At 40.7% G+C, this 25902-nt stretch overlaps 1 protein-coding gene across 1 annotated transcript in view; it reads left to right on the top strand.

Moving 5' to 3' along the window:
• SPTLC3 (serine palmitoyltransferase long chain base subunit 3) overlaps positions 1-25902 on the top strand; it is a gene marked incomplete at both ends in the record, with an annotated part of 75950 nt that overhangs the window by 44705 nt on the left and 5343 nt on the right. Inside the window, 3 exons of the mRNA XM_079532497.1 lie at positions 6943-7048; positions 13485-13704; positions 15789-15915. Of these exons, the coding sequence (XP_079388623.1) occupies positions 6943-7048; positions 13485-13704; positions 15789-15915 (453 nt within the window). The remainder of the gene's footprint in view (positions 1-6942; positions 7049-13484; positions 13705-15788; positions 15916-25902) is intronic.

Here is a 25902-nt window from a genome sequence, read left to right as displayed (position 1 = left end):
AAAATAAAATCACGATCTAAATATTTTACAGAAAAGACTAAAAACTGCTATTTATAGCTGTTACTGATGCACATCCATCTTCCAAAAGTTATTATATAGCTATATCCATAAGAGTGAAAATCATTTTATTTCAGAGTGTATGATCTGTAATACTGGATCTCTTTGTCATTATGCAAAAGTAAATAATTACACTTATTAGTTGGCAAAGAAGAAATCTCTACATATTACATTAATTATGTATAATCTTATTCTTACAAAAGTTAATTAGACTCTATTTCAGTCAGTGGGTGGCTTTCCTAAAGCATTGCAATTTTCAGCCAAAAAATTCTGAGTAGTTTTTCAAGAGCTGATAGAATTGTTAAACATCTATGCTTCTCCTAAGTCTTAAAAAAAAACTCCTTCTTTGACAAAACTATTGCACTGTGAAAGTGTGTGAGAAGGCTTTCAAACTTTAAAGTGTGTAACAGAGCAAAAAATGAGATGTGGATCATTTTTGTTTGGATGTAGGAATGTGCCCTGCATCCTTACTGTGGATGATCAATCCCTTCCTTGTAAACAGGCAGGGATTTGCAGGCTTGGGTTGAGATAATAGACTTACATGCCATCTAGGTGAGAGAAATTTAGGAGAATACTTGATTCCTGTCACGAAGAACACCTGGCCTACCTTCCCTTCCTGTGGCTCTCACTAGCAATGTTGCTATCTTTGTCCTGCCAGGGTCGCAGGAATATGCTCTGTGAAGAGTGGGGTTAGGGTTTATGGTTATTTTGGTTATTACTGTTTATTATTACTGTTATTACTACTTATTAAAAGGATCAGAATTAAGAGCCTTGTGTTACTTGCTCATACAGCTCATCCTGGTTTCTTTCACTGGAGGTATGGTGAAACAAAACCTTCCAGGAGTGAGCATAGCTGTAGTCATTGCTGTTGCTGAGGCACATGTGAGCATACCCAGCCTAGTCAAACCTTAACAGTGGGGAACAGTGGGGTAGCACAACCTTGAGGAAGAGCACAGCAGTGAGGTGAGGCCAGTTGGTGAATCACAGCTCTTCTGTTTTCTGAAGATAGTCACTGTAATGGCTGAAACCTACCATCTACTCTCCCATTCATGACATTCACACAGCAAGAAGGGAAGCTTTGGTCTTCTAAAATTTCTCCCCTACATCACCCAGCCTTTTTCCAGCCTCACTCAATGCCACTTAGGTTGTGTTGCCAGTGAAAATGAGTTGAGGTACAATGGTGATCTTTCAGTTACCTGCCAAATCACTAAGATGCTCACTGCTTAAAAATAAATACTCATTTATGCATTTTCTTTATCTTTTTGTTTATTCTAATATATTGTTCTGCAGGGCCCTTCTGGCAGCAGAAATAATTCTCTTTTAGGATAGTATTTCTTAACCTAATAGAAGGTACTTTACTGAGTAGATATAAGTTGGAATTGATGACGTTAACAGTTTGCATTATGGGGTCCTTTCCAGGCGTAGAATGACCAAGAATAATTTTGTCTGGCCTGATATCAAAACCCTAAATATGAGTGTAGACCTGGGCACTCTTCAATTTACACAGTAGTGTTTTTAATGGGCTGAAATTGTTCCCGCTTGCCCATAAAGCATCTGCCTTCCATCTCCCCTGCCGTGGTGTGGGCACCATGTTGGCATTTCCTGGGCAGCGATCCGTCTAAGAAGCTAGAAAAGAGAGGCACTTACACCCCTGAAATGCAGTGGTTCCAGCAGCACGGCCTAACAGCCAGTGTGCAGAGGGAGAAGGGCAGGAGATGAAGACATCTTCCTGCCTCTGTGGCAGTAGCAGCCTTGTTCTGTTTCTGTTTCTAAGATGATTTTTTAGTAATGTAATATACTGTAAAGCCCTTTTTCAGAACCTCCTGCCTTTTTCTTGGCTAAGTATTTGACCAAATCCCTTGGTCCTTCCAGTAGCTGAAAAGCGAAAGCAAACATCTAACTATTCACCAGCTTGTGATTTTATCAAGGGTTTTCCATCACAGCAATTCTGGGTCTTACAGTGGCATGAGATGAGAGCGTAAGATAGCATCATTCAGTGAATGGATCAGTTTGTTCCTGACTACATCCAGGTGGATTCTGTTCATATTAGCTCATATAAGAAGGTGCTGTTAGGTTCTCTCCTAATAAGAGTTAGGATTTGTTTGCCCTTTCTAGTTCTACTGCATTTTTCCCGCATAGCATCAAGCAACTAAATTGCCGTCACATTTTCAGGGTTAGATTTGCAATTGCTTGAGCAATCTGTGTGAATGTCATGACTACACATGTAAGTCAAGCCACAGGGGAAAAAAATCCAGTTCCCTTCATTGCAAGGGACTTGCACTTCACCATGCAATCAGAGTAAGTGATACTATGAAGAAGGCAGGGAATTGCAAGACACAACCAAGCACCATTGGTAGATGAAAATCTGGCCTCTAATCTGGTGCTTGAATCCACATCTGAAAAGTGAGGATCACTGTGGGACATTCCCAGCTCCTCCTCACACACCTTGTAAGAGTGTTGTGAAAACAGAGAGGGGTATTTTTGGGTTCTCAGAGATCAGGTGGTTGATGACAAATGTGTGTCATGCAGGCGTGAGCTCTCTGGGATTCTGTACAAAATGTTTCCTGTTTGGACAACAGGTGAGCTGCTGTTATTCCAGTTATGGCATTTCTTGGTCCACTCAGTCAAATTAGAGCTTTGGAGTTGAGTATGTGTGCCACAAGGAGACCTTGTAGAGAAAATTCAGCTATCTGGAGTGGTTGTAGTTCACACTGAAAGAATAGCACAGGGCCCTCATACTTCTGTGCAAATGTATTCTCTAGGGAAAAAAGAAAGAAGTATAAAAATAGATGTGCGTGCCTTCAAGAAAGTAAGCGAATAAAACAAAAGGGTAAGAAACAGTGAAAATTTTCTGTGGTTGCAGTGGTTTAGTATGAGATGGTTCATTAATTTTGGGGGGGGGTTCTTACAGAGGCATAAGCAGTCCATGGATTTCAGAGGGGAGGGCACTTTTCAAGCTCTTACAGAGCAGGATGAAAGCTGCTTTACCCACTAAGGCTTTGTCCTGTTTGAAGCCTCTGGCTACTATCAGAGACAAGATCATTACACTAGATAAGTTGACCTCAGCCTAATCCAGTTCAGCATGTATTTCCCTGTGACACACACAGACGCTGCCACAGTGAGAAGGCTGGAATATCCTGCTCTGAGCATGCTGTGTCTGCATTTGCCCTCCCTGATTTGAGAAAGCCGTGTCTGGCTTGTCAGGTGTGAGCTGGAGGTTTTCATAGGCTCCTCACTTACACTCAGCTACGTATTTCTTGGGGGATAGGGAGGGCAGGCTTTGGTTGTATGACAGATGCAGCAGCCACTACTGCCCTTCCCCCTATCCCAATCTTTGATATTAAAATAAAAATAATAATAATAATAAAAAAAAATAAAATTAAAAAAAAGGCAAAGCTGTGATTTTAGGGAAAGTCCTCCAAGGACACACTTGCTATTGAGAGCTCTGCCAGCAGAGAGAAACTTCTCAAAGTCTAGTTTTCACTAGAATGAAAATTGTATTTTACAGTCCTACGAGTAATGTTTGGATGAATGAAACCCTTGCAGTGGTTTCCCTTTGCTATAGGGATTTGCAAGGAGGGATAGGATCAGAGCTACGCACTTTGTCACCTACAACAGGATGGTGACCAGGAAAGGAGCCCACAAGAGGAGAGGGCTGGTTGTGTGCAGGACAGAGTGGGAAGGGGCAGGCAGCTAGTGTCTGTATGAATTTGTACAAGAAGGCAAACTGAGAAACTGGAAATGAGAATGGCAAACACAAATTGAAGGAAAGGACTGTGATAAGGGTAGCAGTAGCCTTTTCATTTTAATTAAATGTATTCAGTTGACATCATGCAGGAGGATTTCAGCCCACGCAAAAGAATGATGATGATGTCCTCAGCGCTGCGATGTGGGGATGAGGGGTGGAGACTCCGTGTCTCCCTGCAGGGAGGCACAGCATGTCTGTGGGAAGGCAGGGCCCTGCGGGAGCCCGAGTCCCACCTACACTGCAAGGCAGCATGACACACCGCTGCCTGCTGGGTCCAGGCTCGCTTTCACCCAGCAGCAATTTGTGGTGGCATTTCCATTGAAGTAACTCTGACGGAGCCCAAACAAGGATTATGCAACTTCAGATTAACTTCTAAAAATGCAGGTGATCCACTGTGCCTACTCAGGAAAACTTAGCTTCTAAATTCAAACAATATTTCAGGGATAAGTCAGGAACTGAGACAAGGACAAATTTGATTATGCTTCGAGTAAGTAACCAAGTGAACTTCCTACAACCACCCGCCTCCTGGGCCTGGCAAACAGTTGTTTGCCTCTACCACTGAAAAGCCAGGGCCAGTGATGGTCAAACAAGGAAGGACAGTTATTTTCCCCATAACTAATTTTATTCAAGATGGGCAATGGACTTGTGCAACTCATTTCCCTGTCCTAGTGTTTCATAGTCTAACTACATTTAATGGCCAAATAATTTGATAGAAGAAAGTCAGCTGGGGTTGCACTGGTTTATTTCCTGACACTCTATATCCCACTGTCTGGAAGGTCCCAACACAGAAAGCACTGCATCTTCACTTTGAAAAAAGGAAGCAGTTTTCTAGGGGGAGAGATTAAAGGTAATAGATTTTCTCCACCTTCCAATTTCCTTTCTGCAAACAAGAGTAAAATGTTCAGTAAAATCTATTTGCATCTAAGCAAATTATATGTTGGCAGGCTTGAGAGTCATCCCTATGTGTTTTTCAGAAGGAGACATCAAAAGCAAAATGAGATAGCTCTGTTCCATTGAGCAGGCATGTCCTCAGCCTGAACTCAAGCAGGGCTGTCACATGGGAATTCAGTCAGGCATCTCCTGACTTGGAGATGTTCTTCCCTTTGCATTTTCATCTTCCACACTAGATTGGATGGGATTTATTCACATCCATGTTTTTATAAAACAAGCTCTTTAAAAAGCTGTATACATTTCTTACCTCTCTGTCCTCTCCTCTTTCTTTCCCTGTGATCTTATATTAAAATAACTGAATTTTCTAGCCACAATTTCAGTTCAGAAGTTTGGCAAACTAACTTTCCCAAAGTCTAGCTCCAATGTTGACAGAATTTATATATAGACAGAATACTGAATTAAGTCTCACTCTGTGTGATTCGGAGAGGAGGTTCAAAGGTCCTGCAGGCATTTTGATGAAAAAGACAATTAAATTCAGTGGAGAAAACTTCACTTTAAGTGACTGAAAATCTTACCTCATTTCTGTAACTCACGAGCTCTGTGTAATCCTTTGGAGCCCTTTAATTCTCAGAACCAGAAAGGATTTCCAGATTTTATCTATTCAGAAGAGAAGGTGAACAGGTGTCTTTTATGAAACATGTTTAGCTGGGTCATCAATTCGCTTTGTAAAGCAGCACGGAACTTTTATTCCCTTTATTGCCACCTAGTGGACACTGTGCTATCTGCATTGCATCACTCGTAGGAGCATTTCCATCTGGGAGCTTATCCAGCTGTGCAGATGATTACACGGTTGAAATAAGAGGCCACTCATCATGCAAGTGTGCTTTGTAAGATATAGCAAGGTCTTGTTAGGTCAAGAGATTAGACTGTAAGGTGCAGAGCGGCACAGGTGTTCCTGAGAAATCTGTCACTGAAATCAGCACCTCAGCAAAGGGCAAAGTACCAGGGTATAACGAGCTAGATCATATCCTGGTGATCTCTCAGGTCACTGATTATTCATGATGGACAAGTGCTGTACAAACAGCTTGCTTACAGTCAGGCAGAAACAAAGCTATAAGTCAACATCAATATAGGTAAGATGTATTTGCCTCATCTGGGAGAATTAAAGATTAGTTTTGTAACATTTTAGCAAAAAATAACCGCATTAAGATATATTACTCAAGAAGGGGTGTTACATTGTGGGAAAAAAAAAAGCCACTGATTTTCCCAGCCCCCACAATTTGTCCTCATCTGTAGCATTCCTTGGGGTATTATGAGTCTCTGTAAGATGTTATTTGAGATGTCATTTGGAAACATTTTGAAGTGTCAGTTTGGATTTCCAAAAAGTACCAGAGTAATTCATTCTGGAGAGACTTCATTCAGAACCCTCATTTCAGCTCTGCGCTGTGAGTTGGATTTTGATCTGTCTCTTGTTCCTTTGATTTTTTTTTAATTATTATTTTTTAGCCTTTTCTGTGTTTTTCAAAACATAGTGCCTTTCCTTTCAGCATTTTGTTAGATGATCCACACTCAGAACTTCTAAGTGTCTAACAACATCCAAGCCTCTTTGTATCAAAGTTCTGCTATTTCCAAGCATTTTGGCAACTGAGAGTACCCACGCTATGTGTTTATATCCATTTGTCTCTCCCTCCCTCATGAGCAGTCTTTCACTAGCATTCCTTCCTGGGAAGGTGAGGATTTCTCTTGTTGTCATCCTGATGTACTTCATGCAGCCTCATCCAAGCCTTTGCTGAAGCAGTGCCTGTGATTCACAAGTTCTTTATGGTGCTGGGAAGCAAATGAAGGTTCTTCGTTCAAAAGACTTGAGATATTATGAATATCAACAACCCATATAGAACTGGTGGCAATTAGCCTCAGTACTAAAGCAAAATGGTTGCATTTTCCTTTTGAATAAAAACATATGTCAAGATCTGTAGAAATTTCCCAGGTAGAGTACATAACTGGCAGCTTTTTGAAACTATTTTTCACAAGATTGCATTCAGTCAAACTAAATCAAACTAAATACAGTCAAACTAAAGTTATTGATTCTAGCCTGCTAATAAAGGAATTTTATCTTCAGGATACGTTGTTTTTTTAATGTTGTCTTTTTCTCTACGGGGGAAAAAAAAATAGAAAATAAAAAATTTCTTCAAAAAAAAATCTGTGCTAATATTTTCCTTTCTCCTTTTACTTGTTTTTAAATGAAGATATGCAGAGTCTTGAGAAATTATTGAGAGATGCAATAATATATGGCCAGCCTCGAAGCCACAGAGCATGGAGAAAAATTATCATCCTTGTGGAAGGCATTTACAGGTATGTGCATTTTAGATACATGAGTGCTCTTTATTGCTTCTGAGAACACAATGGTATGTTGAGTGAAGCTAACATTGGTACCTGAACGAAGTCTGAAATGAATGAAGGTTACGTAGCATCTTCAGTGATCCTGTTAAAACATTAATTTCCATTATGACGGTGTGAACCCTGGCATAACTTGCTGCAGTGAGATCCTCTGTTGTTTTGAATGTTGATTTAGCAAGCCACAGTGAGAAGCATATAGTGTGAACAGGAGATGCACTGTGAGAGTAAGGAGGACAGGGTTTGGAGTAGTACCAGAGAGAAGGGAGCCAGAACTGTTCATTCACAGGATGTGACGTGGTTTAGGAAAAAAACAGTAAAGTCTGCATGCAGGGATTATTTCATGTGGGCTCAACTGTAGTCTGTACACACAGGCAGATGGTTACGCCTTGTTACTGAGGAATGCTAGTACAGTTTAGTTGATTAGGTATTTCATAAGAGATCTTTCACAGTCTCATGTCATTACAACTTCATAGTCAGCAGCACTTTCTTTTTACCGAACGTTCTCCATCTGCACAGAGAACAAATTAGTCCTTATCTAAACACCTGTCACTCAGAGCTGAAACAGGTCAGCAGCAGATCAGCTGATCCAAAACAGGCTGAACGTCCCCTTTCAATCAGAGTAAACAGAGCAAAACTGCAAATAAACATAGCTTGGCACTACTAAAAGAAAGTCTCAATTTAAGGACTTTGATCACGCAGAAATTAAGTGGACCACCAACATTTTACTGACAAATATGCCTTTTGGTTACATGGCCCAAGAAAATGCTCTAGCTGCTGAGCTTTGTTCAGTTTAAAATCCTTTACTCTGGATATTTACCATTAGGGAGAGAGAAGTTAGATTGGTGAGGCATAGATCCACTTAAACATTGGGGCAAACCCACTAGCTGATAGTTGCAATACTTGCAGCTGCATTTCCAGATGTATGTTTAGTATAAAGCTTTGTTTTCCTCTGTGTTTTGCAGTTGGATTTCAAAAAGATTTCCTTTTCAGAAGTCTGCACATCTATCTGTTAAGATGCTAAATAAAAACATTCTAGGCTTCAGAGAACAGCACCAAAAGGAAACTTTTACTTTAGATAGGTGATACCTACGTGGTTCATAAATCACTGCTTTTCAATGAGATTTCACAGTCAGATTAATTATATTTCCCTGAAAGTTTGTTACTTTCTATTGATTACCAGAGAAATACCAGGCAGACAGGGAATAACAGCATAACGGTTCTAAGACCACTCATGTCCTGAGTGTCAAAGCTTGTGAAAGGCATAAAGAGAAAAAATAAAATGAATAAACAAACAAATAAAAAACAAAAGCAAAAACAGAGCTCAGCTCTCTAATATTCTGTCACTGGAAACCAGCACCAGCAGTAGTCAGGTTGGTTGGTTAGTTGTTTTGGTAGTCTAAGCTGATCAGAAATTAAAGATTGTGGTTTGGTTGCAAAGCATGTCTGCTCTGGCTTGAGGGAGGATACCACCACACCCCTCTGTGCTGTGTCCCTGCCATCGATGCCAACCCGAGATTCACGCAGCTGATCTGTCCTCATTGCACTGCTGGGAACAGACTCGCCAGCCATGTAGTCTATGGAGCTAATAACACTTCTTATGCAAAAGAAAAAGCTGGAGAAACACACTCTAGAAATACACTTACTTCTTTTGTGTGCATGTTCTTTCCTTTCTTGGCCCATGATTTTTGAAATAGACTAAAATTTTCCAGCCCCTCTGTTGGCTAAGTTAGTTCTCTTGAAGATTTGCCAGATGCCAAATGAACGTTCATCTAGTGGATTTAAGAGGAGGCAGACTGTTGTTAATGCATTCTTAAGACTGTTAATATTGCTATTTTTTTTTAAAGGAATTAAATAAGTTTTGCTTTGGGGACAACTAATACAGAATTTAAATAACTTGGTCAGAGCCATTCTCCAAGTTAAAATATCCTGACTTGCAAGTTTGATTTGGCAAATTTATACAGAAATGCATTTTCCAGAGATGTAAAAGAAATGCTAAGCTTTCCTATTTAAAATAAATATTGCTGTATGGGACACTATAGTCTTAGTAAGGTAAAGTTGATGGTATGGAAAAAAAAATTGCCTAGTGTTTGCGTTAGGGGTATGTTAAAGTATTTACGCTGCTCGTAAGCCTGGACTTACTAGCTGGCAAAATTTGAAAAGGGCCATTGTTAGCCAACACGAACATTTCTGGAAGTCAGACTTGTGTTTGAAACCATAAGCCACAGATTTTCTTTGGTTACAACTGAAGGCAGAATTGGCCTTTTGGCTTGGGAAGCACCCAAGCTACATGTCAAACAAATAGCAATAAGTATATGATTGTTTGCTTTTAATGTATCTAGCATCTTGAAAGAAAAATCATAGGAAGTAAATTTAACTGCTAGTGAGAGCTGGTTCTTGACTCAGAATAGCCTAGGAGCAAATATATTTCCTTTTTGTTTCAAATGGGGAGACGATCCAGCCATCAATCTTCAGCTCAAAATGCATGAACAAGTTTTGGCCATGTCTAACACACAAATTAAAGTGACTTGCTAAATCATATTTCTATTATTTAAATATCCAGCTAATGTTTTTCTTGGCTTCCACTATTTCCAGTTCAGGATTAATCAGTTATTAAGTTCTTACATGGTTTCTGGTAGACTTCTGCTCTCTTGCACACATATTTACCTAAGAGTCAGGTAGGCTGAGGACGAGGGAGGAATTTATAAGGTATCAGAAACCCATCAAAACAAATGATCTATTTTTCCCCACATTTGTTTTGAGTATATTTTCTTCCAGCTCAGGAAACAGCTTTCTGCTTAACTGGATATTATCCAATTCTTTTTCACATGCAGTAGAAGTTCTTTGAGTTTCAATACCATAGGAAATTTATTGGGGTTATTTTTTTATTTCCTGGGATTGGATGTTAGGACTTTAGAAAAGAGTGGGGTAACATTTAATGTCCTTGGCCAGGGACCAGCGTTAAAGGTCAACATTTCTGTCATTTCAGTGTATGGCACTGTATGTGAGGGCTGTTGGAGTTTCCTTAAACTATTACTCTAAACTACAAAACAAAGATTGTTGTATGAAAGCCCGAGGTTTATGTAAGAAGATAATATTAAAATAAATAAAAAATGCAATGCATGTATTTTGGGAGTAATAGGTCAGGAATGGAGGGATTTCCCAATTACAAATCAACCTGAAAGGGGAACAGGTAATTTTTCAAATGTTGAAAGGACTGTAATGCTGGTGCATATGTAGAGAAGTTGAGTGATGGAATTATGAAGGAGATAATAGGTTGAGTGTTGGTAGATTACTTTTTCTGACAGAAAAAAAAAAAGATTGAAATTATGTTACTATGGTAGATTGTTGCAAACTGTTTTTACTGATAAGTTTCAGAATAAACTGGACAACACTTGTCAGAATATATATCCTGCCAGGAACAAGCTTGTATTCCAAGAGAGATGGCCTGCACAAATACTCTCTCACCACACCTGGCTGTAGAATTCATCAGCTGCTTCAGAAAGACTCTCAGTGGCTTGTTGGGATTGAACCAAGCCTCAAAATTCAGTGATCCCAAAATTTTGAGTTACGTCCTCGTGTCTGAAAGGAGATTCAAACTTTGTGCATACTGAAGCAAGCTCTTCTGCCCACCCTCTGAGCAAGGAAGATGAGGGTAAGCTGCAGTCTAGAAGCTGTACATCCCTGCAACCAAGCTAATAATTTTTGCTGTGAGACAGGATGTAATACCACATAATGCTAATGACTGGCATGGGCAGACCCAGCTTATATTCATCTGCACACAGCTCTTTAGATGTGCCTGAGCAGATCTGGAAACAGATTAGTAGTTTTGTGCAAGTGACACAGCCAGACTGAGACAGAGGCACTGCAGTTCATTTACTTCCAGTTCTCTGATTTAAACTCAGTTGATATCAATTTTTACTGAAGGACTCAGTAAACTTTCCATTTGGACTACCCAGGGAGACACATGAAGTGAGTTTTATCTCTGAGCAATTCTAAACTGAGCGGTGTTTGTATCACAGATCATCTTCCAGAGTCAAAAGCAAAACCAGCAATAGAGTGCCACAGAAACGGCTCTCATCTCTGCCGTCAGGAGGGCTGAGGCCTGTTTGCATAGCAGCCCAGGACGTACACACAAAACCAGCAGTGCTCTACCTGCCCCAAGGATGCTTCAGGCCCTTGTTAGGATCTCTGCCAACTGTTGTAATGTTTATGTCAGCCAGTGTCTTTCAAGAGCACTAACCCAGCACTGAAAATGACAAATACACAGTAAATCAAGCTTTGTATTTTTAATTTACCACTCTTGTTCTCATCTTTTTGAAGAGAAAAGCTGTTTTTCTCACCTGAATCTCCATGAGCCATTGTTACGTGATGCCCGTGTGAATGTGGAAAAACCATCCTTCTTCTTTTCTTCCCCAGCTATTTCTGGAAGACACAGTGGGGGATGCTTCTTTGTTCCCTGCAGTGGTGCTCCTTGGCCCTGCACTTTCTCTCTGAGCACTTAGCCATCCTGCAAGCTGACCAGATGGCCAAAACTGCCCTCCCTAGCACGTGGGATGCTTCATACCCGCACACACCCAGAAGCTTGGTCTAATTTTTAGCTAAATGGACTAATGGTTTGACTTTGGGTCATGTGAGGACTGTGGGTTCTGCTCTTATTAAGAAAATACCTGTGGTGGTTCAAGTTGCTTCTCCCGGAGCTGCAAAGAGCTGCTTGACTGCTGGAGGGCTCTGTCCCCAGCATGGGGTGACAGGAAGGAAAGCTTGGTCTTCGAGAGCTTGCAGTGCAAGCCTGTCTGCCCTTTGCTGCAAGAAACTGTGGTGCCATACATGTCCCCATGGCTGCTTCTTCTATGGCTGGACAAGACAGAAAGGCAGGATCTGCCACCAGTCACCTGACACCCAAAATTGTGCCTACAGGTGGACACAGCGAGGCTATCTGAACCTGATCAGCACAGGCAATCCTTGTCCATGGCTGCTCCCCAGTACTGTTCATTTAAACTAATGGACACTGCTGATTTCAGGGAACAAATATCTCCTAAACTTCAAGCTGTTTCCAAGCTTACTCAGGAGAACAAAAGAAAAAGTATAAAACTTGTAAAACATTGCCAACACATCATTTCCCTTTTGTGGTACTGACCTTCCAGCTGTGTAGATCAGCTTGAGTGACAGTCAGAAGAGTCTGTGAAAGCCACTGGCCCAAGATCACAAAACTGCAAACAAAACAAAAACAAAACAAGAGGTTGTATTGAACACGCTGCTCATTTTTACATGTCCTCTGGGAGCAAACGTGACAGTTCTACTCACCTGAAACTGCTGTAGCACATGCAACTAGATACGCCTTAGCTGCAGAATGCTTGGCCACAGAATGCTGCTTTCTGGGGTGCATAGTGCACTCTCTTTGGGTTTGATAGAAAGTATGTAGCATTTAAGGCCTGCTCACTAGACCTGATGAAGAGAATGCGTGCAACTGGTTATGAAGTGAATGCTGAGTGCAGCAAAGCATATCCAAGCACAACTTTAGTTGTCCCACAAAGGTTTTCAAGACATAATAGTCTTCACAGCAATACTATTGATACTTCGTCTTTATAGAATTTGAGGGCATTCCCATTGTTTCCCAGAGCTTTCATTCTGTTGTAGAACTCTCCTGTGCCTTCTAAGTTACTGATACAGTTACCAATACAGAAGATATATCACCTTTTCTTGTTTCTAGAGCTTTCTATACACCGTTACGAGAAGTTTAGAATATTTCTGTTTCCTATGTGGCCTTAAGAAAATAAACAGAAAAAGAATGGAAACATTTTTCCATTCATCTGGTAGGAGTAACAAGATTGGGTTTGAATTGTCTTTTCTAATCCCTGATTCTCTCCACTCTGAAGACTGAGGCTGCTCTGAGCCATGGCACTGTCTGTGCATTTCATGTGGGCCATATTAGAGCCAATTCCTCTGCCCCAGGGTGATTTTTCTCTAGATCTGTTATCCAGAAATGTTGACATAGTAGCAGTAGATGGATGAAGGACCACTGTGAACTATAGCAGTTCCTTATAATTCATTACAATATATATATAATTGCAGTCAGACGTAATATGCTACTTTGGTGAATATCTTCCCTTCACTTTATACTTTTCCTTCTCTTTTATGGCATGTTGGCAATTTCCAAACGTTCAGGGACTTTTTGGCTATTTTTATTTGCTTGAATTCTAAAATTATTTTACTTTTATACTTGTTGGAAGATGCTTGCAGTGTTTCTTTGCACTGTAAATACAAATGGAGTTTGCAGAAGATCTTCCATGGTGTAACTGCACTGTGCACTTAATGCCTATGCTTCTTTGGCAGTATTTTAAGGAGAAAAGAAGATATAGGATTTGTTGTTTATCTGTGATTCTCTCCACAGCATGGAAGGGTCCATTGTGCAGCTGCCAGAGATAGTCTCCTTAAAGAAGAAATACAAAGCCTACCTCTATTTGGACGAAGCTCACAGCATCGGTGCAGTGGGAGCAACAGGACGAGGAGTTGTGGAGTACTTTGGTATGAATCCTGATGATGTTGACGTATTAATGGGAACATTCACAAAGAGCTTTGGTGCAGCTGGAGGATACATAGCTGGCAAAAAGGTAAAAGGAAAACACAGACGGGGGGGGAAATACTTTCTCATTACATGAGATGAACTTTTTTATCTTTTCATATAGACTGCTTTACACGAGCACAATTCTACAGATAGTGCCACTTTTGTCTAAATCCCAAATGAACATTAAAAACTGTCAGAATTTCTTATTTTTGTCTCATGTTCATGTTATATAATTTGCTTAGGTTGGGTATTTTCATGCCACCCTGATGACTTTTTGTTTGTTTTGGAAAAGTTTAAAATCTTTGTGGTTGTCTAAATATACCTCACTACATTAATTTTCATGCAGACTGCTTGCTACTTTATTTCCTGTTTGTAAACAGTGTGTGGAGCAAGATTGAGAAATGAAAGCCACAGTTTCATCCACTGATACAAAATTCCTGAACAGTTGTGGATTGTCATAGCTGCAGTTTTAGGATGGAGAAAGAGGATTTACTTGAGGATCTCTCGCAATAGCAACCTCTTTGATCTCAGTTTCTCCACATGCATTGACAAAACAACCTCTTGTCAACAGAAAGTAGAGCTGAACTTGTTTTAACAGGGAGTGTAGGAGAAGAGAAAGTGTAATCAATGCCATTGTGAAACATCATCATTTTTATTGCTTAGCAAAGAGGTCAAGTAGTTGCTGGTTTTTTACCCTCTTCATACCCTCAAAAATACAGGAATGTATTTCTAAAGTAGTTTACTGAATGAGGAGATAGCCTAGTCAGACAACTCATATGGATATTGTCAGGAAGGTAGGAAGCCCTTGTGTAGAATAAAAGGGATGTAAGAAAGTGTGAAGCATCTATTTCTCACCATCTTTGGCAGATTTTGCACTTGGAGATCTTAAAACAGACTACTGTTATGCATAAAGAATCAACTTTCTTTTGTTTGCTTCCTGAATTTATGTCTGAAGATTTGACTTTTACAAAGGAAAATTGGCTAATAAAGCTAGAAATGATAGGATGCCTGAACCTGTGAAGAAACATCTATAGCAATTCATCATCTAATCCTTGGAAGTTTTCTTAAAGGAAAGTGGTCACTCTTTTCACACCTGGTGTATTACTAAGCTTTGCCTCAGGCTTCTGGGCCTTGACAGCAGCTGTTCACCTACCTTCATTTATGCAGCCATAAACTTACAGGGGTTCTTTTTGCTGAGTCAGTAAGAACACAGAAGCTTTCTCAGCTACTTAGTTAAACCCATAGGATTACAATTGCGGTGTAGCAATGCAGCAGTGCACAACATATGTAAAGTTAAATAAATCTTTTTTCCTAGCACTGAAGTTTCAGCATAGACTTAGGCAACTTTTATGGCAATAATTTGTGTCAGTATCTTTATTTTCTGGAGGCATTTTTTATCAAAGCATAGTTTCAAGCAGACATCATCTCTTTCTCACTACCATGCATTTAGCTTTTGGTGCAGTAACAGTTACTCAGCAATTTACATATGTTCATAAATATGCTCTGTTGCAGTAGTGGTAGTCTGAATCTAGTTCTGAATTCCTACTCAATCCCTGCATTCGGGAGTTACTGGTGCTTTAATCATGCCTGCAGCACAGCAGTGCTTTTGTTAGGATCGTGGTTTGTGCTGTTAGATATGCAGGGAAATGTTAAAGCAGCTCTACAGACTGTAACATGACTGGACCTGTCACACTAATAGGAAGTTTATGTTGTAAGAAATGTGTGTGCTAATAGCCAAAGACAGATTCCAGTAGGGCTACTTTTCCTGCGTTAGATCTTGTGGCAGGGAAACTGTGCTGTTGTCATGTAAGTTTTATTTCTTTCCTATTCATGGATGGACTGAACAGTATTTTAAAAGCAGCTCTTCGTTGGCCTTTTTGGCTCCTTTATAATAAGTCTCAGCGCATACACATTGTTTTATTTCAGCTGTAATTGTCTCACTTAAATTGCAAAGTGCTTGCACTTGCCTAATGTTTCTTCAGGCTGTGTATTAATGGGAGCGGCCAAGAAAGTAAACAGCTGGTGAAACCTTCTCTTTTTTTTGCACTTTCTCACTCTGTGTTAGTTAAAGGGGAGATGTGATGTCCGGGCACCTCCAAGTTTATTCATACTTTGTTTCCCTTGTCTAAGGGCCTCGTGGACTTTTTACGAACTCATTCTCACAGTGCTGTGTACGCCACATCTATGTGCCCACCTGTGGCAGAGCAGATCATCAGAGCGATGAAGTGTCTCATGGGGTTAGATGGAACAACGCAAGGTAAGCCACCCTCTTTAGCCTGTCCATTATTTCAGTTACATCTACTGGGTACAGATGCACACAGAAGGAAACTGAGAAGGTAATGCAATACAGAGTGCATCATTTTTTCTGTACAATTAATATCTAGATTATCATCTTGCTAGGTGCAATCAGCTATACTACTTTTTCCACAATTACATGCAGCAGAGATGGACATATTCTGAATTCTGACTCTAGTCTACCACTTATAGTCATCAGCTTTGCAGAAACAAATAGAAGAAGTACAGAAATTATCCTTTGAGTTTGCAGTAGGTGTTTGGAAATGCTTGCCTCTATGAGTGCTGCCACTTCAGCTCTGTATAAATATGAACCTTCAAAATGGCAAGCATCTGAAGTATGGCACAGAAGTTCCACATGAGTGTGTTGGATGTTAAATTGTGGTATGAGATGATGGTTATAATAGCTCCCACCTTACAACAGAATTGGATATGGTGTCCTCGAACTAGTTTTGAAATGTGTTTTGTCCACCTTTACTTCACACCTCTCTCCTGCCCGCCTCCCCCCCCCCCAAAAAAAAAAAAAAAAAAAAAAACAACCATGTACATGGCATCTTTACAAAATGTTATGTATATATATATTTGCTGAAGTTGCAGATGCAGGTACAGTCCAGCGTTCCGTGTAACATGCTTTCTGTGCAGCACACAACAGAGCGATACCGTGACATATTTCCATCTATATATACCGTGACTGTTTGTAAGTGATATTGATATGTAATCAATACATTAGTTCGTACCTCAGAGAAAAGCTGGTGGTTTTTGAATTTGTATAGTCTTTGTCAGCAATACCTGAGTGTCACATCATTGTGTGATTTGCGGGTGCAGATAAGACTCTGCTGTGAATTGCAGTCTGTTTTATATTAGCCCAGCAGGGCTGTGCTGTTTTCTCATACCGAGCACAGGACTAACAGCAATTCTGTATTAGCCCTCCCTGGTAGATTTAAGTGGGGGAAAGGTGGGTTGGAAAGGAAAAAAAAGTATGTATGAGGATGTAAGTGAACACTGCACTGCTCTGCATTATTCTGCTGCAGTGGCCTAGAAGTTGGTTTCCTGCCATGATAGATACAAGACTATTGTGATGTTTATCACAGCCCTTCAGTGAGGCCAGAGTTTACAAGGTGCCAGTGAACGAAAGAAGGGACACAGAATCCAGTTTCAGTGCCAAATTCTTCTGAGTCCAGTAGTGAAGTGCAGCAAAATTCCAGTGCAATGTGTAGACAATGAGGAAATGATGCTTTTGCCATTTTGACAGAGAAGGCAAGTTGGAAACGGTACTTACCCTCCTCAAGTGGAAAGGTTAGGGCAACGTATTCTGATGTCTACATCATGCTCCTTGTAAGAGACCAACTCTGACATGTTTCTTCTGTGTGCAGCCCATCCTGCTGTGCACTGGACTGTTTGTAGGAAATGCTGCCGTCAGAGGGCGGCCTTACACCGAGCCTTTCCAAGAGTGCCATACTCAGGGCTCTCCTGCATGTTGCATGTAAGATATTAAACACACACAGCATTTCCAAACCTCCAAAGCCTCTTACAAGTGACCTTCAGCTAGTGTGGTTCTGCAGGCAGCTCAGCGCAGGCTACTAGAAGAACGTGGTTCAAGACAGAGCCCTTTATTATATGCATGTCAGGTTGTCTTAGGACTGAAGAGTTTGCAATGTCTTCTGTTTCACAAACAGTGTTCTTTAATGACACGATGTTTGCATTTGTGCACAAAGTGCTTATTAAGCATCTTGCAAATTCTTTAATAAACTAGTGTTCTGTTAGTTCTTTAAAATTTGTCTTGTAATGTGAAATGCAAATAGAAGAACAAGTGGGCAAACAAATGTCAGAGGTTACAGTATTGTACAAAGGCTAGCAAACTGACTGTGATGTGTAAAAACACTTCTTGCCCTTCTGAGCCAGACTCATTATTTTAGTCTGCTGTGTTTTCTTTCATGTGGGCCTTCCTTTATTAGGCTGTCTTCTGGACTACCAAAAAGAAACCGAAATATGGGAAGAGCTGTTGTGCTGGCCCACACTGCAATGCTGCTTAGGCGTACAGAGAAAGGAGTATGGTGACTCAGACAGGAAAGAGAGAAAGCTCTGTCTCTGCTAGATAGCTTTGTTTCCGAGGACAACAGTGAATGAGTTATCTTGGTCTGCTGCTGCAGAGAATGGTGAACCTTGGGTGTGAGCTGTCCTTATGGGAGCATCAGCCATGTAGAGAGACACCAGGCAGAGAGGTTTCAAATGATAATGGTCCCTCTGTGGAACTGAGATCCCGTGGCTTTTCTCTGAAAGCCTGATGAATTGGCAAAGGGAGTTTATTTTGCAGCTTATTTCAAATAGCATTCCCTTCCCAAGGAGAATGGGCAATCCTTTCTAAGAGCATCTGATTTGGTGGCTTGTCCTCCAAAGGGCATTTCTGTAGGTTAGGGAGCCTTGCAGAAAATACTGCAAATATTTTGGAAAATAATGAAACTGTCGTTTGCTAGAAAGTTCTGTGTTAACTAGCAGGTACTTTCTGAGAAGAGTTTGAAATAATAGGGTGACAGATGTGTTAATCTGACTTGTTGTGAACTTCATGACTAACACTTTAGTAGGTTAATAGAAAATTGGGGGAAGGAGGATTGATTTGATCATTTAAATTGCTGCTCAGAAAATATTCAGTCTTTTTTGCGTTTCACAGTTTTCTCTTATTTTCCCAGATATTGTGCTTTTATGTTTTCTTCCATGTTTTGCCAGTTATTCTCCACAGTTATGTTAAGCATCTGATTTTTGAAAGAGTAGGGTAGTTGAAATTATATGGTAAATAATACTTGAGGCCAGAAATGCAGTAATACTCTTTGTGTTTTATCCTGGTTTGTATCCAAATGATTGATCTCCCTATTTTCTTCTTCATTCTCAATTATTAAAAATATGATTGATTGGAGGTCAGTCATGGAATCATAGAATGGCTTAGGTGGGAAGGGACTTCAGGGATCATCAAGTTCCCATCCCTCTGGCACAGGCAGGGTTGCCAGCCTCTAGATCAAGTACTAGATCAAGTTGAAACATTAATGTCATGATAGTGTGATGTCTGTATCCTGCAATTTGATCCTCTTAAACTCAGTCAAAGAAGTTGGGAGCATTTTTAGTGGAAGTGCAATTCCTGGCATTTTTCAGTGTGCTTTACAGGACTCTGAAAATCAACAACTGTTAGAACAAGGCACATTTATTCTTGGTAGTGTAACATCATAGATATTATCATAGTTCCTGCAGTAGAGTTGTTCAAAAGTGTATGAACTTGTGGCAGCTGTGTTTCCGTGAGTAATGTCATAAGGCAGCAAGTTCCACACTTCAGCTCATACAGTCTATAAAAAACTCATTTTATCCTTCTTAAAACTTGGTGACCTTTTCATCTCAAATGTGTCTCTCCTCATTTATTAGAAGATATGGGAAGCAGAATTTCCCTTGGCATTTACTCTTTATGATTTGTAGTGTAAATATTCTCTATACATGCTCCTTGTGGTTTCTCATTACACCACTGGAGATACCTCAGGAAACTGAGCAGCTGCCTTAGTGGTTTTAGCCCTACTCAGAGAGCTTGGACCCGTGCAAATGTTCATGTGCGCTTACTTGTTTGCGGCGCAGCTCCTCCAGCTGGACCTTGGACCTTTTTTTCCCCTTCTGCCTGAGAATACTGAAAACATTCTTACGCTTCAATATGATAGGTAAAGAGTAAGACCTCTAATCAGATAGAATTAAAATTGCTGGGAAATGTAAAACAAATTTCTTAATTCTAAATAAATTATAGTTGTATAAAAATCAAATTGCAGCATTTTCAAAGGCATTGGTTTTCTCTCTGATGCATGGCATACAGAAATTCATCAACAGCAATGGGCGCTTTCAAGTGTTTTTATGGGACGCTGCAAAACTTAAAGCTATATCCTCAGTTATCTACAAGTCTTCATTAAAACGGAATTCCTGACGCTGTTTAGACAGAAAGTATTTTGTTAAAATGTAATGTACTTTGCAGTTTGTGATGATTGGTTTGTCTTCTTGCAGCTACTTCTTTTTATTTCTGTTTGCAGCAGATAGTGAGTTCTTGCATCTGAGTGCATTCAGAATGCAAAGAAGCTGCAGAATGCTGTTTTCTGCTTTGGCTTGGCATTAAGAGTATCTGGTTTTAAAAGGTTCCTTTTTAAGACATTTCCATCTGCCTTAGATTTTTGCATAACTGGAGGAGGACCAGCTTCTTAAACATTCCAATTTCCAACGTTTTCCACTGCTATCAGAGTTCAGCAACCTTTTGAGAACATTATCTTTGCCTTAGTTTGACACCATGATAACCTGGCATAAGCCAGCACTGAGAAGGGCAGCCTGGAACTCCTTTCAGTCTTTCTCCCCATTCCTGGCCCCTTACTTGTGCCCCATTTCCTTACACCAGCACCAGTGTTCGTGCAGCCATGCAGTGAACTGAGTCAGGGAACTGATCTAGCTGAAAAATATCTGAAGTCCCCACGAATGATTAGCCTACAGCCAAATGGTTCCCTGAGCCAGTCTGCCATATGGCTGGATGCGAATCTTAGTGCCAGGACTTGAGCAGCTGAAGCCAAGGGGAACGATCCCGTTTTCAGCAGAGTAAATCTGTGCCAGACTCAGCTGATCATGAAACTATTTTGTAAGCTGTAATACTGCAGGCTATGCAGTGACAGACCCCTTGAACCTGCTTGAAACAGCTTGCAGAAGCAGGCAGACAAAAAAGAACCATACAGGTTTTTACTGTTCCCTCTCAAATTCTCCCCTGCTTCATTCTGAGATGATTGCTTCTCTCAGGTCTCCGTCAAGCAGAATACTTGAACCCTGCTTTAAGTTAATATTCCCAATAGGTATGTGCCTACATGTAGAGCACTGAAGCAAATTTAGTCCCTGTTTGCACAGCGTTGGCTCTGTGACTAGTGGAGTGTGACAGTGAAGATGCTGATGTTGATAATACATTGTTATGACTGTTATTTGTCTAAGCTAAACATCACAGATGTTGTCTCAGTGGTGGATAATGAAACAGAGCTGAATTCTGCTGTCTTTACTCAGAGTGGGACATGCTGTTCCAGTGAAGCCACGTGATGTGTGATCTACCTTCTAAAGGAAGCCAAGTATATCCAGGGACAGTCCACTTATATGATTAAGAAGGGAATTTGGAATAATAGTATTCACAGTGGAACTTGCAAGAGCTCAGAGGATTGATCAAATCCTGCCTCTTCGGAAGCCACTTTTTCCATAGTCAAAGTTAAACCAGTGCCAGATCCTTTAGCAGACCCTACCCATGGATAGGTTTCACTTTGTTTGCAACCAAGCATTAACTGCAAGTAAAGGAGAGATATGATGAGCCTGTGAGCTTCTCTGCGTGTGTCAGCGTGCAATCTATTGGATGATTTTCAGCCTGCCCCCAGCAAAGAAAGCCATGCTCTTAAAGGGACAGCGGGACACAGCTGTCTTTTAGGGGTATCTTTGCTGCTGAGACCGAGCACAGGGAGCCTTCCTCCATTCCAGGTGCTGCTTGCCCAAATAGTCCAGCACTGCTTTCAGCAGAGGAGCATGAAGGAGAGAAATGCCTTTCTAACTGCATTTAGGTCATTGGTATTTCAGAAAACCTGGTGTGATACAGAGGGGGCACATGGAGCACTGGCTGGCTTTTAGCTGAGAGGCTGATGTGCTTTGAGATTAATCACCTGTGCTGGGAGTAAATCAGGCGCAGACAAGGCTGGCTGCTCTGTCCCTGTTTTTGTGGGGGACACTGAATGCTGGCTTTACATATCTGAATGTTGATAAGAAGCTGGTAGGTGTAATCGACTCATTTGAGAAATAAGGTAAAAATGGTAGTATTTGTACAATCTCTCCTCTGTCTGCTTCAACTGACGTTGCCTCTTTTTCTTCCTGTAGTCTGCTCTGGAAAGTGTTTTGCGGCAGTTCACAGTTAAAATTGGATCAACTAAGTAAGTCCTTAAAGGCTTATTTAGCAGTTGAGTTAAGTTGAAACTGCTAGGTTTATAGTTGGCTTTAGATTGGAGGAGAAAATGTCCTCACTTCTCTCCAATTCATAGCAAAGTTACTTTTTATAAAGATTTTTTTTGTCTGAACATATTTCCTTTAGGCATCCCAGTTTTATAGTGTTCTATTGGTGATTTAATGCATGTGGAGGTACATGTGTCTTACTCTTATAATGGAACGAGAGGAAAAAAAATCTGTCCATCTGCAACAGTTTAGTGAGGAAGAGCTATTGTTTTCCTTTTTTTTTTTCTTTTTCTTTTTTTTTTTTTCCAGCCTTTGCAAGTTTGCTTCCTTACTATCTAGTTAGTCAAGAATGGCAGGGAGTTGAGTTCTGCACGCAAAGAACGCAGATTAAAGAGACACACTGACAGTGGTTTGTAAAAGTTTGATTGTGTGACTAATTCATCTACCCAATGAACCAGCAGCTGGAGGAGATTAAAGCAGGTGAATTTGTATTCTGAAGAGTCTACACATGCCAAAGAAGAGTGCATTGTGGGATTATCTTCTTTCAGGAAAAAAAAAAATCTTATTTTTATCTTATTATTATCTTATTTCAGGAAAAAATAGCTTTCCTTCAATTAAAATACACCTGAGATCTGGATAGGAAAGGTTACAGGTTGCTTATTCCTGTTTTCAATATACTGAGTCAAAATTTCCAAGGTTGGAAGCCTACAGGAAGAGTTCAAAGACAGCGTGTTTGTGCAAGAACTGAACGCAGCCAGCTTCTCATTATTAAAACCTTGCAGGAGGAAAAAGCAGACATCTCTGGAAGAGGAAAGCAAGCTTTTGTTTCAAGGAGCTGATAGTTTTACTACCTCCTCTGCTGCCAGGATAAGGTCCCCAGCTGGTGTAAGTAGCGCAGCTCTGCTGAAGTGTGTGGAGCTGTGCCAGGTAACACCCATCTGCAATCAGGCCCGCAGTCAGGATGCCTTCCTGCTGTCAGAGTGCAGAGCTGCTCCTCACTGCAGGCAGGTCTGTAGCGTAGTCCAGCGTGCCACTGAGCGTCCCTTGCTTCCTCTGCTCCACGTGACTCTTAACAAGTGTGTTGCTTCAAAGAAATCATGAGCAGGCCACCTGTCTTTTATCATTGCCTTCTCTCTTGCCTTCTCTTAGTTTTTGTTAGTTTTTATTGGTTTTTATCCTAAACTAAACCATATTAATTGTGAGCTGTAATGCCTTTGAAAAGACTACAGAGATTAATGAGCTAAAACTGGCAATGTGCAATAATGCATGTCAGATAAACCATTTTTCCTATAATCTCCAACACTTTAGAATCTTGACATAAATATTTTAAAGCAGTGTAACAAGTGTAATCTCTGAAGGTACCAGCAGTAGTTGTACTGTACAAGTAAATAATCAGTACTTCAGTACAATGCCAGTAACCTCTGTATCACTGTAAGTTCCAGGCAATATGAAGACAACTTGTGAAGCTTAAGAATCCTTTATCCTTCAGTTTTCCCTCTTTGTGTCCCTTTTCAATTCAGCTAAAAAGAACATGTGCAGCTCTTAATAAGGTCGTTCTCAACCATAGCTGCAAACTGGGGAGCATTAGTGGGCTTCATTTCAATTAGCAAAGGGTCGGTTTTCCTTTGTCCAGGCTTTGTGTTCTCTTTGAACATGTGCTGTGTTGTGGTTCACTTGTTTTAGGGAGTGTAACAACCTGAGTATTCTCCAAGCTATGCTGTAGGCTATTTGCATAGGCTGTGGAGGCTGTAAATCCTCAAGAATTTTGAAAACTAGGAAGTTCTGAACAAATATATTTGCTGAGGCTCTGATCCTGTAGTTAGTGCTGTACAGGCAAATTCTTGCCCTCAAATAAATGCAGTTGTATCCTTTTAGTTCTGACTCTGCAGATTTTTGCTCATAAAAAGAGGTGGTTAGCAAGACTAAAAGATGCAAGATGACAGCCTCAAGAATCAAAGAAAATAGTTCTTAAATAAAGTGCCTGTGATTAAACATACCACAGTGAGATTTGGTCTAAGATCTAATTCTAAACTGAATTCCATCACTTTTATGCTGATTTAATCTGCAGTGTAGGGGAAAATGGAGCCAATGAGACCAAAATAAACATTTTGCTCTGATCTGCCTCCACTATCTGACTTTGGAGGGTCCCATATAGGACAAGAAAAAGCACTGAAATACAGTTGAAAACCTTAAGGGTTTTATTGCTCTTATCAGGACAGCGCGTAAGATGGTTGTTTATATGCTGTGTGTATGTGGTCTTGGACCACAAAACTTGACATGAGAAAGGAAAGTGTTGACACTTGGTAAAGAAGTAGGTTCCTCCCAGCCAGCCACCCACCAGTGTTTGTAGCAATCGTCTCCTAATGTGCTTTTTTTCCCCTCCAGATATATGCGAATGCTCTGATCTTTTATTAGGCTCTTTAATGCATCTCTGCAAGTGACATTACTATTTCGAGATGTTTCTAAAACACTGAAGTGGCTCTTTTGCATCGGCGTTGGCTTTCTTCAAATGAGGTCCGTGGGGATTTTCAAAAGGATACCCGTCCCATCACCAGCTGTTCGAGGACATGGATTTAGCAGGGTAGAATTGCAAAAGGAGGTGTTTGGCACTTAGGGGTTGCCAGAAAATGCCCTTTTGGCTGTTGTGTTTCTTTTGCTTTGGAGTTGAAGTTCTTGGTATTTAAAAGAAAGAGAAATGAAACGATCAACTCCTATGCCGTGTGCATATGGTTTGATAAATACTGAAGGGCCTGGAATCTTGCGTGGCTGACACTTTGTTTCCAGCTTTGTGGTAAACAGCTGAATAGAGAGGAGAAGGCAGCAAGTATTAAGCTGCATCCGCCAAGAACATCTGTATTTATGAAAACTTTCCCTAATCGAAAATCTAGTAGTTTCAAATGCTGAGCATTTGGAAACTAGCTTAGGGGCGGCTAAGACAGCAAGAAGCAGCGGTGGCTGTGAGCCCCCCGTTCAGCTCACTTCCCCACCCACCTCCTTGTAAAGTGGGCATACAGGAGACATTAATGAAGTCTTAATTAAAAGGTTCTGTCGTCAGACTCCAGCCACATTGTCCTGAAGTTCTTCTTTCAGCCCCTTTCCTTTGCCACCTCCCCTGCCTCCATCACTCCTCCCCACTATTTCCTCCTGGTCTTTAAGATCTACTACACCAGAAATATTTTTGGAAATACCACAGACTATTGTTTTTATTAGTGACTGGAAAGCTTTGTAGTAGGATGCTTTTGTGTTTCATTTGTTTTCTTTTCTCTGGCACAGCTGTTTTTGTTTTAGCAGCATTAGAGAGATGGTTAAACTATTTGTGGCCTTCTCTAACCCAGCAGATCTCTTCCACCGAATGCTTTAAGCTGAATGACCGAAACTGTAACTAACAGGTTGTCTGCGTGGGCAGTTCATGCATAAAGTTACATATTCACTGGTTTTATGAGATCTCCTAGTTTGTTCGGCAAGTCCCACTTTCCCTATAAATTTTCCAGCCAGAACATTGACAGAGCCTTCGCTCGGGAAGATACAGAACAGATGAAGCAGTAGATCTTGTTCAGACCTACACGCGCTCGGAAATGATTAGTGGAGAAGAGGTTTATGTGGGTATGGTGATCCCCACTTCAGCCAGGAGGGGACAGGAAGAAAAGGCACAGCAGGTGCTGCAGCAGAATGTGGTTGGAGGACGAGTCTGTCAGAGGTGGTGTGCAGCAGGTGGAAGTGCCTGAGTTACAAGGAGCAAGATGGGACATCAGGAACCAGGCACCCGCTTGGGAAACAGTGGCAGCAGAAAGCTGTAAGTGGAGAATGAAGGGAATGAAAAGGAAAGTAAAATGAAAAAGTAAATGGAAAGTGAAAACAAAAACCACTTGTGCAAAGGCAACGTAAAAGCAAATGGAAAAAGAGAGAATGAATTGTACTGGGGACTTCAGTGCTTGTGCATGGTGAGGTGATCTAAGCAGTACTGGAAGTATGGGCTAGT

The sequence above is a fragment of the Tetrao urogallus genome (assembly GCF_951394365.1).
Source record: "Tetrao urogallus genome assembly, chromosome: 2".
In the NCBI taxonomy this organism is placed as follows: domain Eukaryota; kingdom Metazoa; phylum Chordata; class Aves; order Galliformes; family Phasianidae; genus Tetrao; species Tetrao urogallus.
The sequence above is the reverse complement of the archived record's forward strand: the minus strand, read 5'-3'. Positions and strand labels throughout refer to the sequence as shown.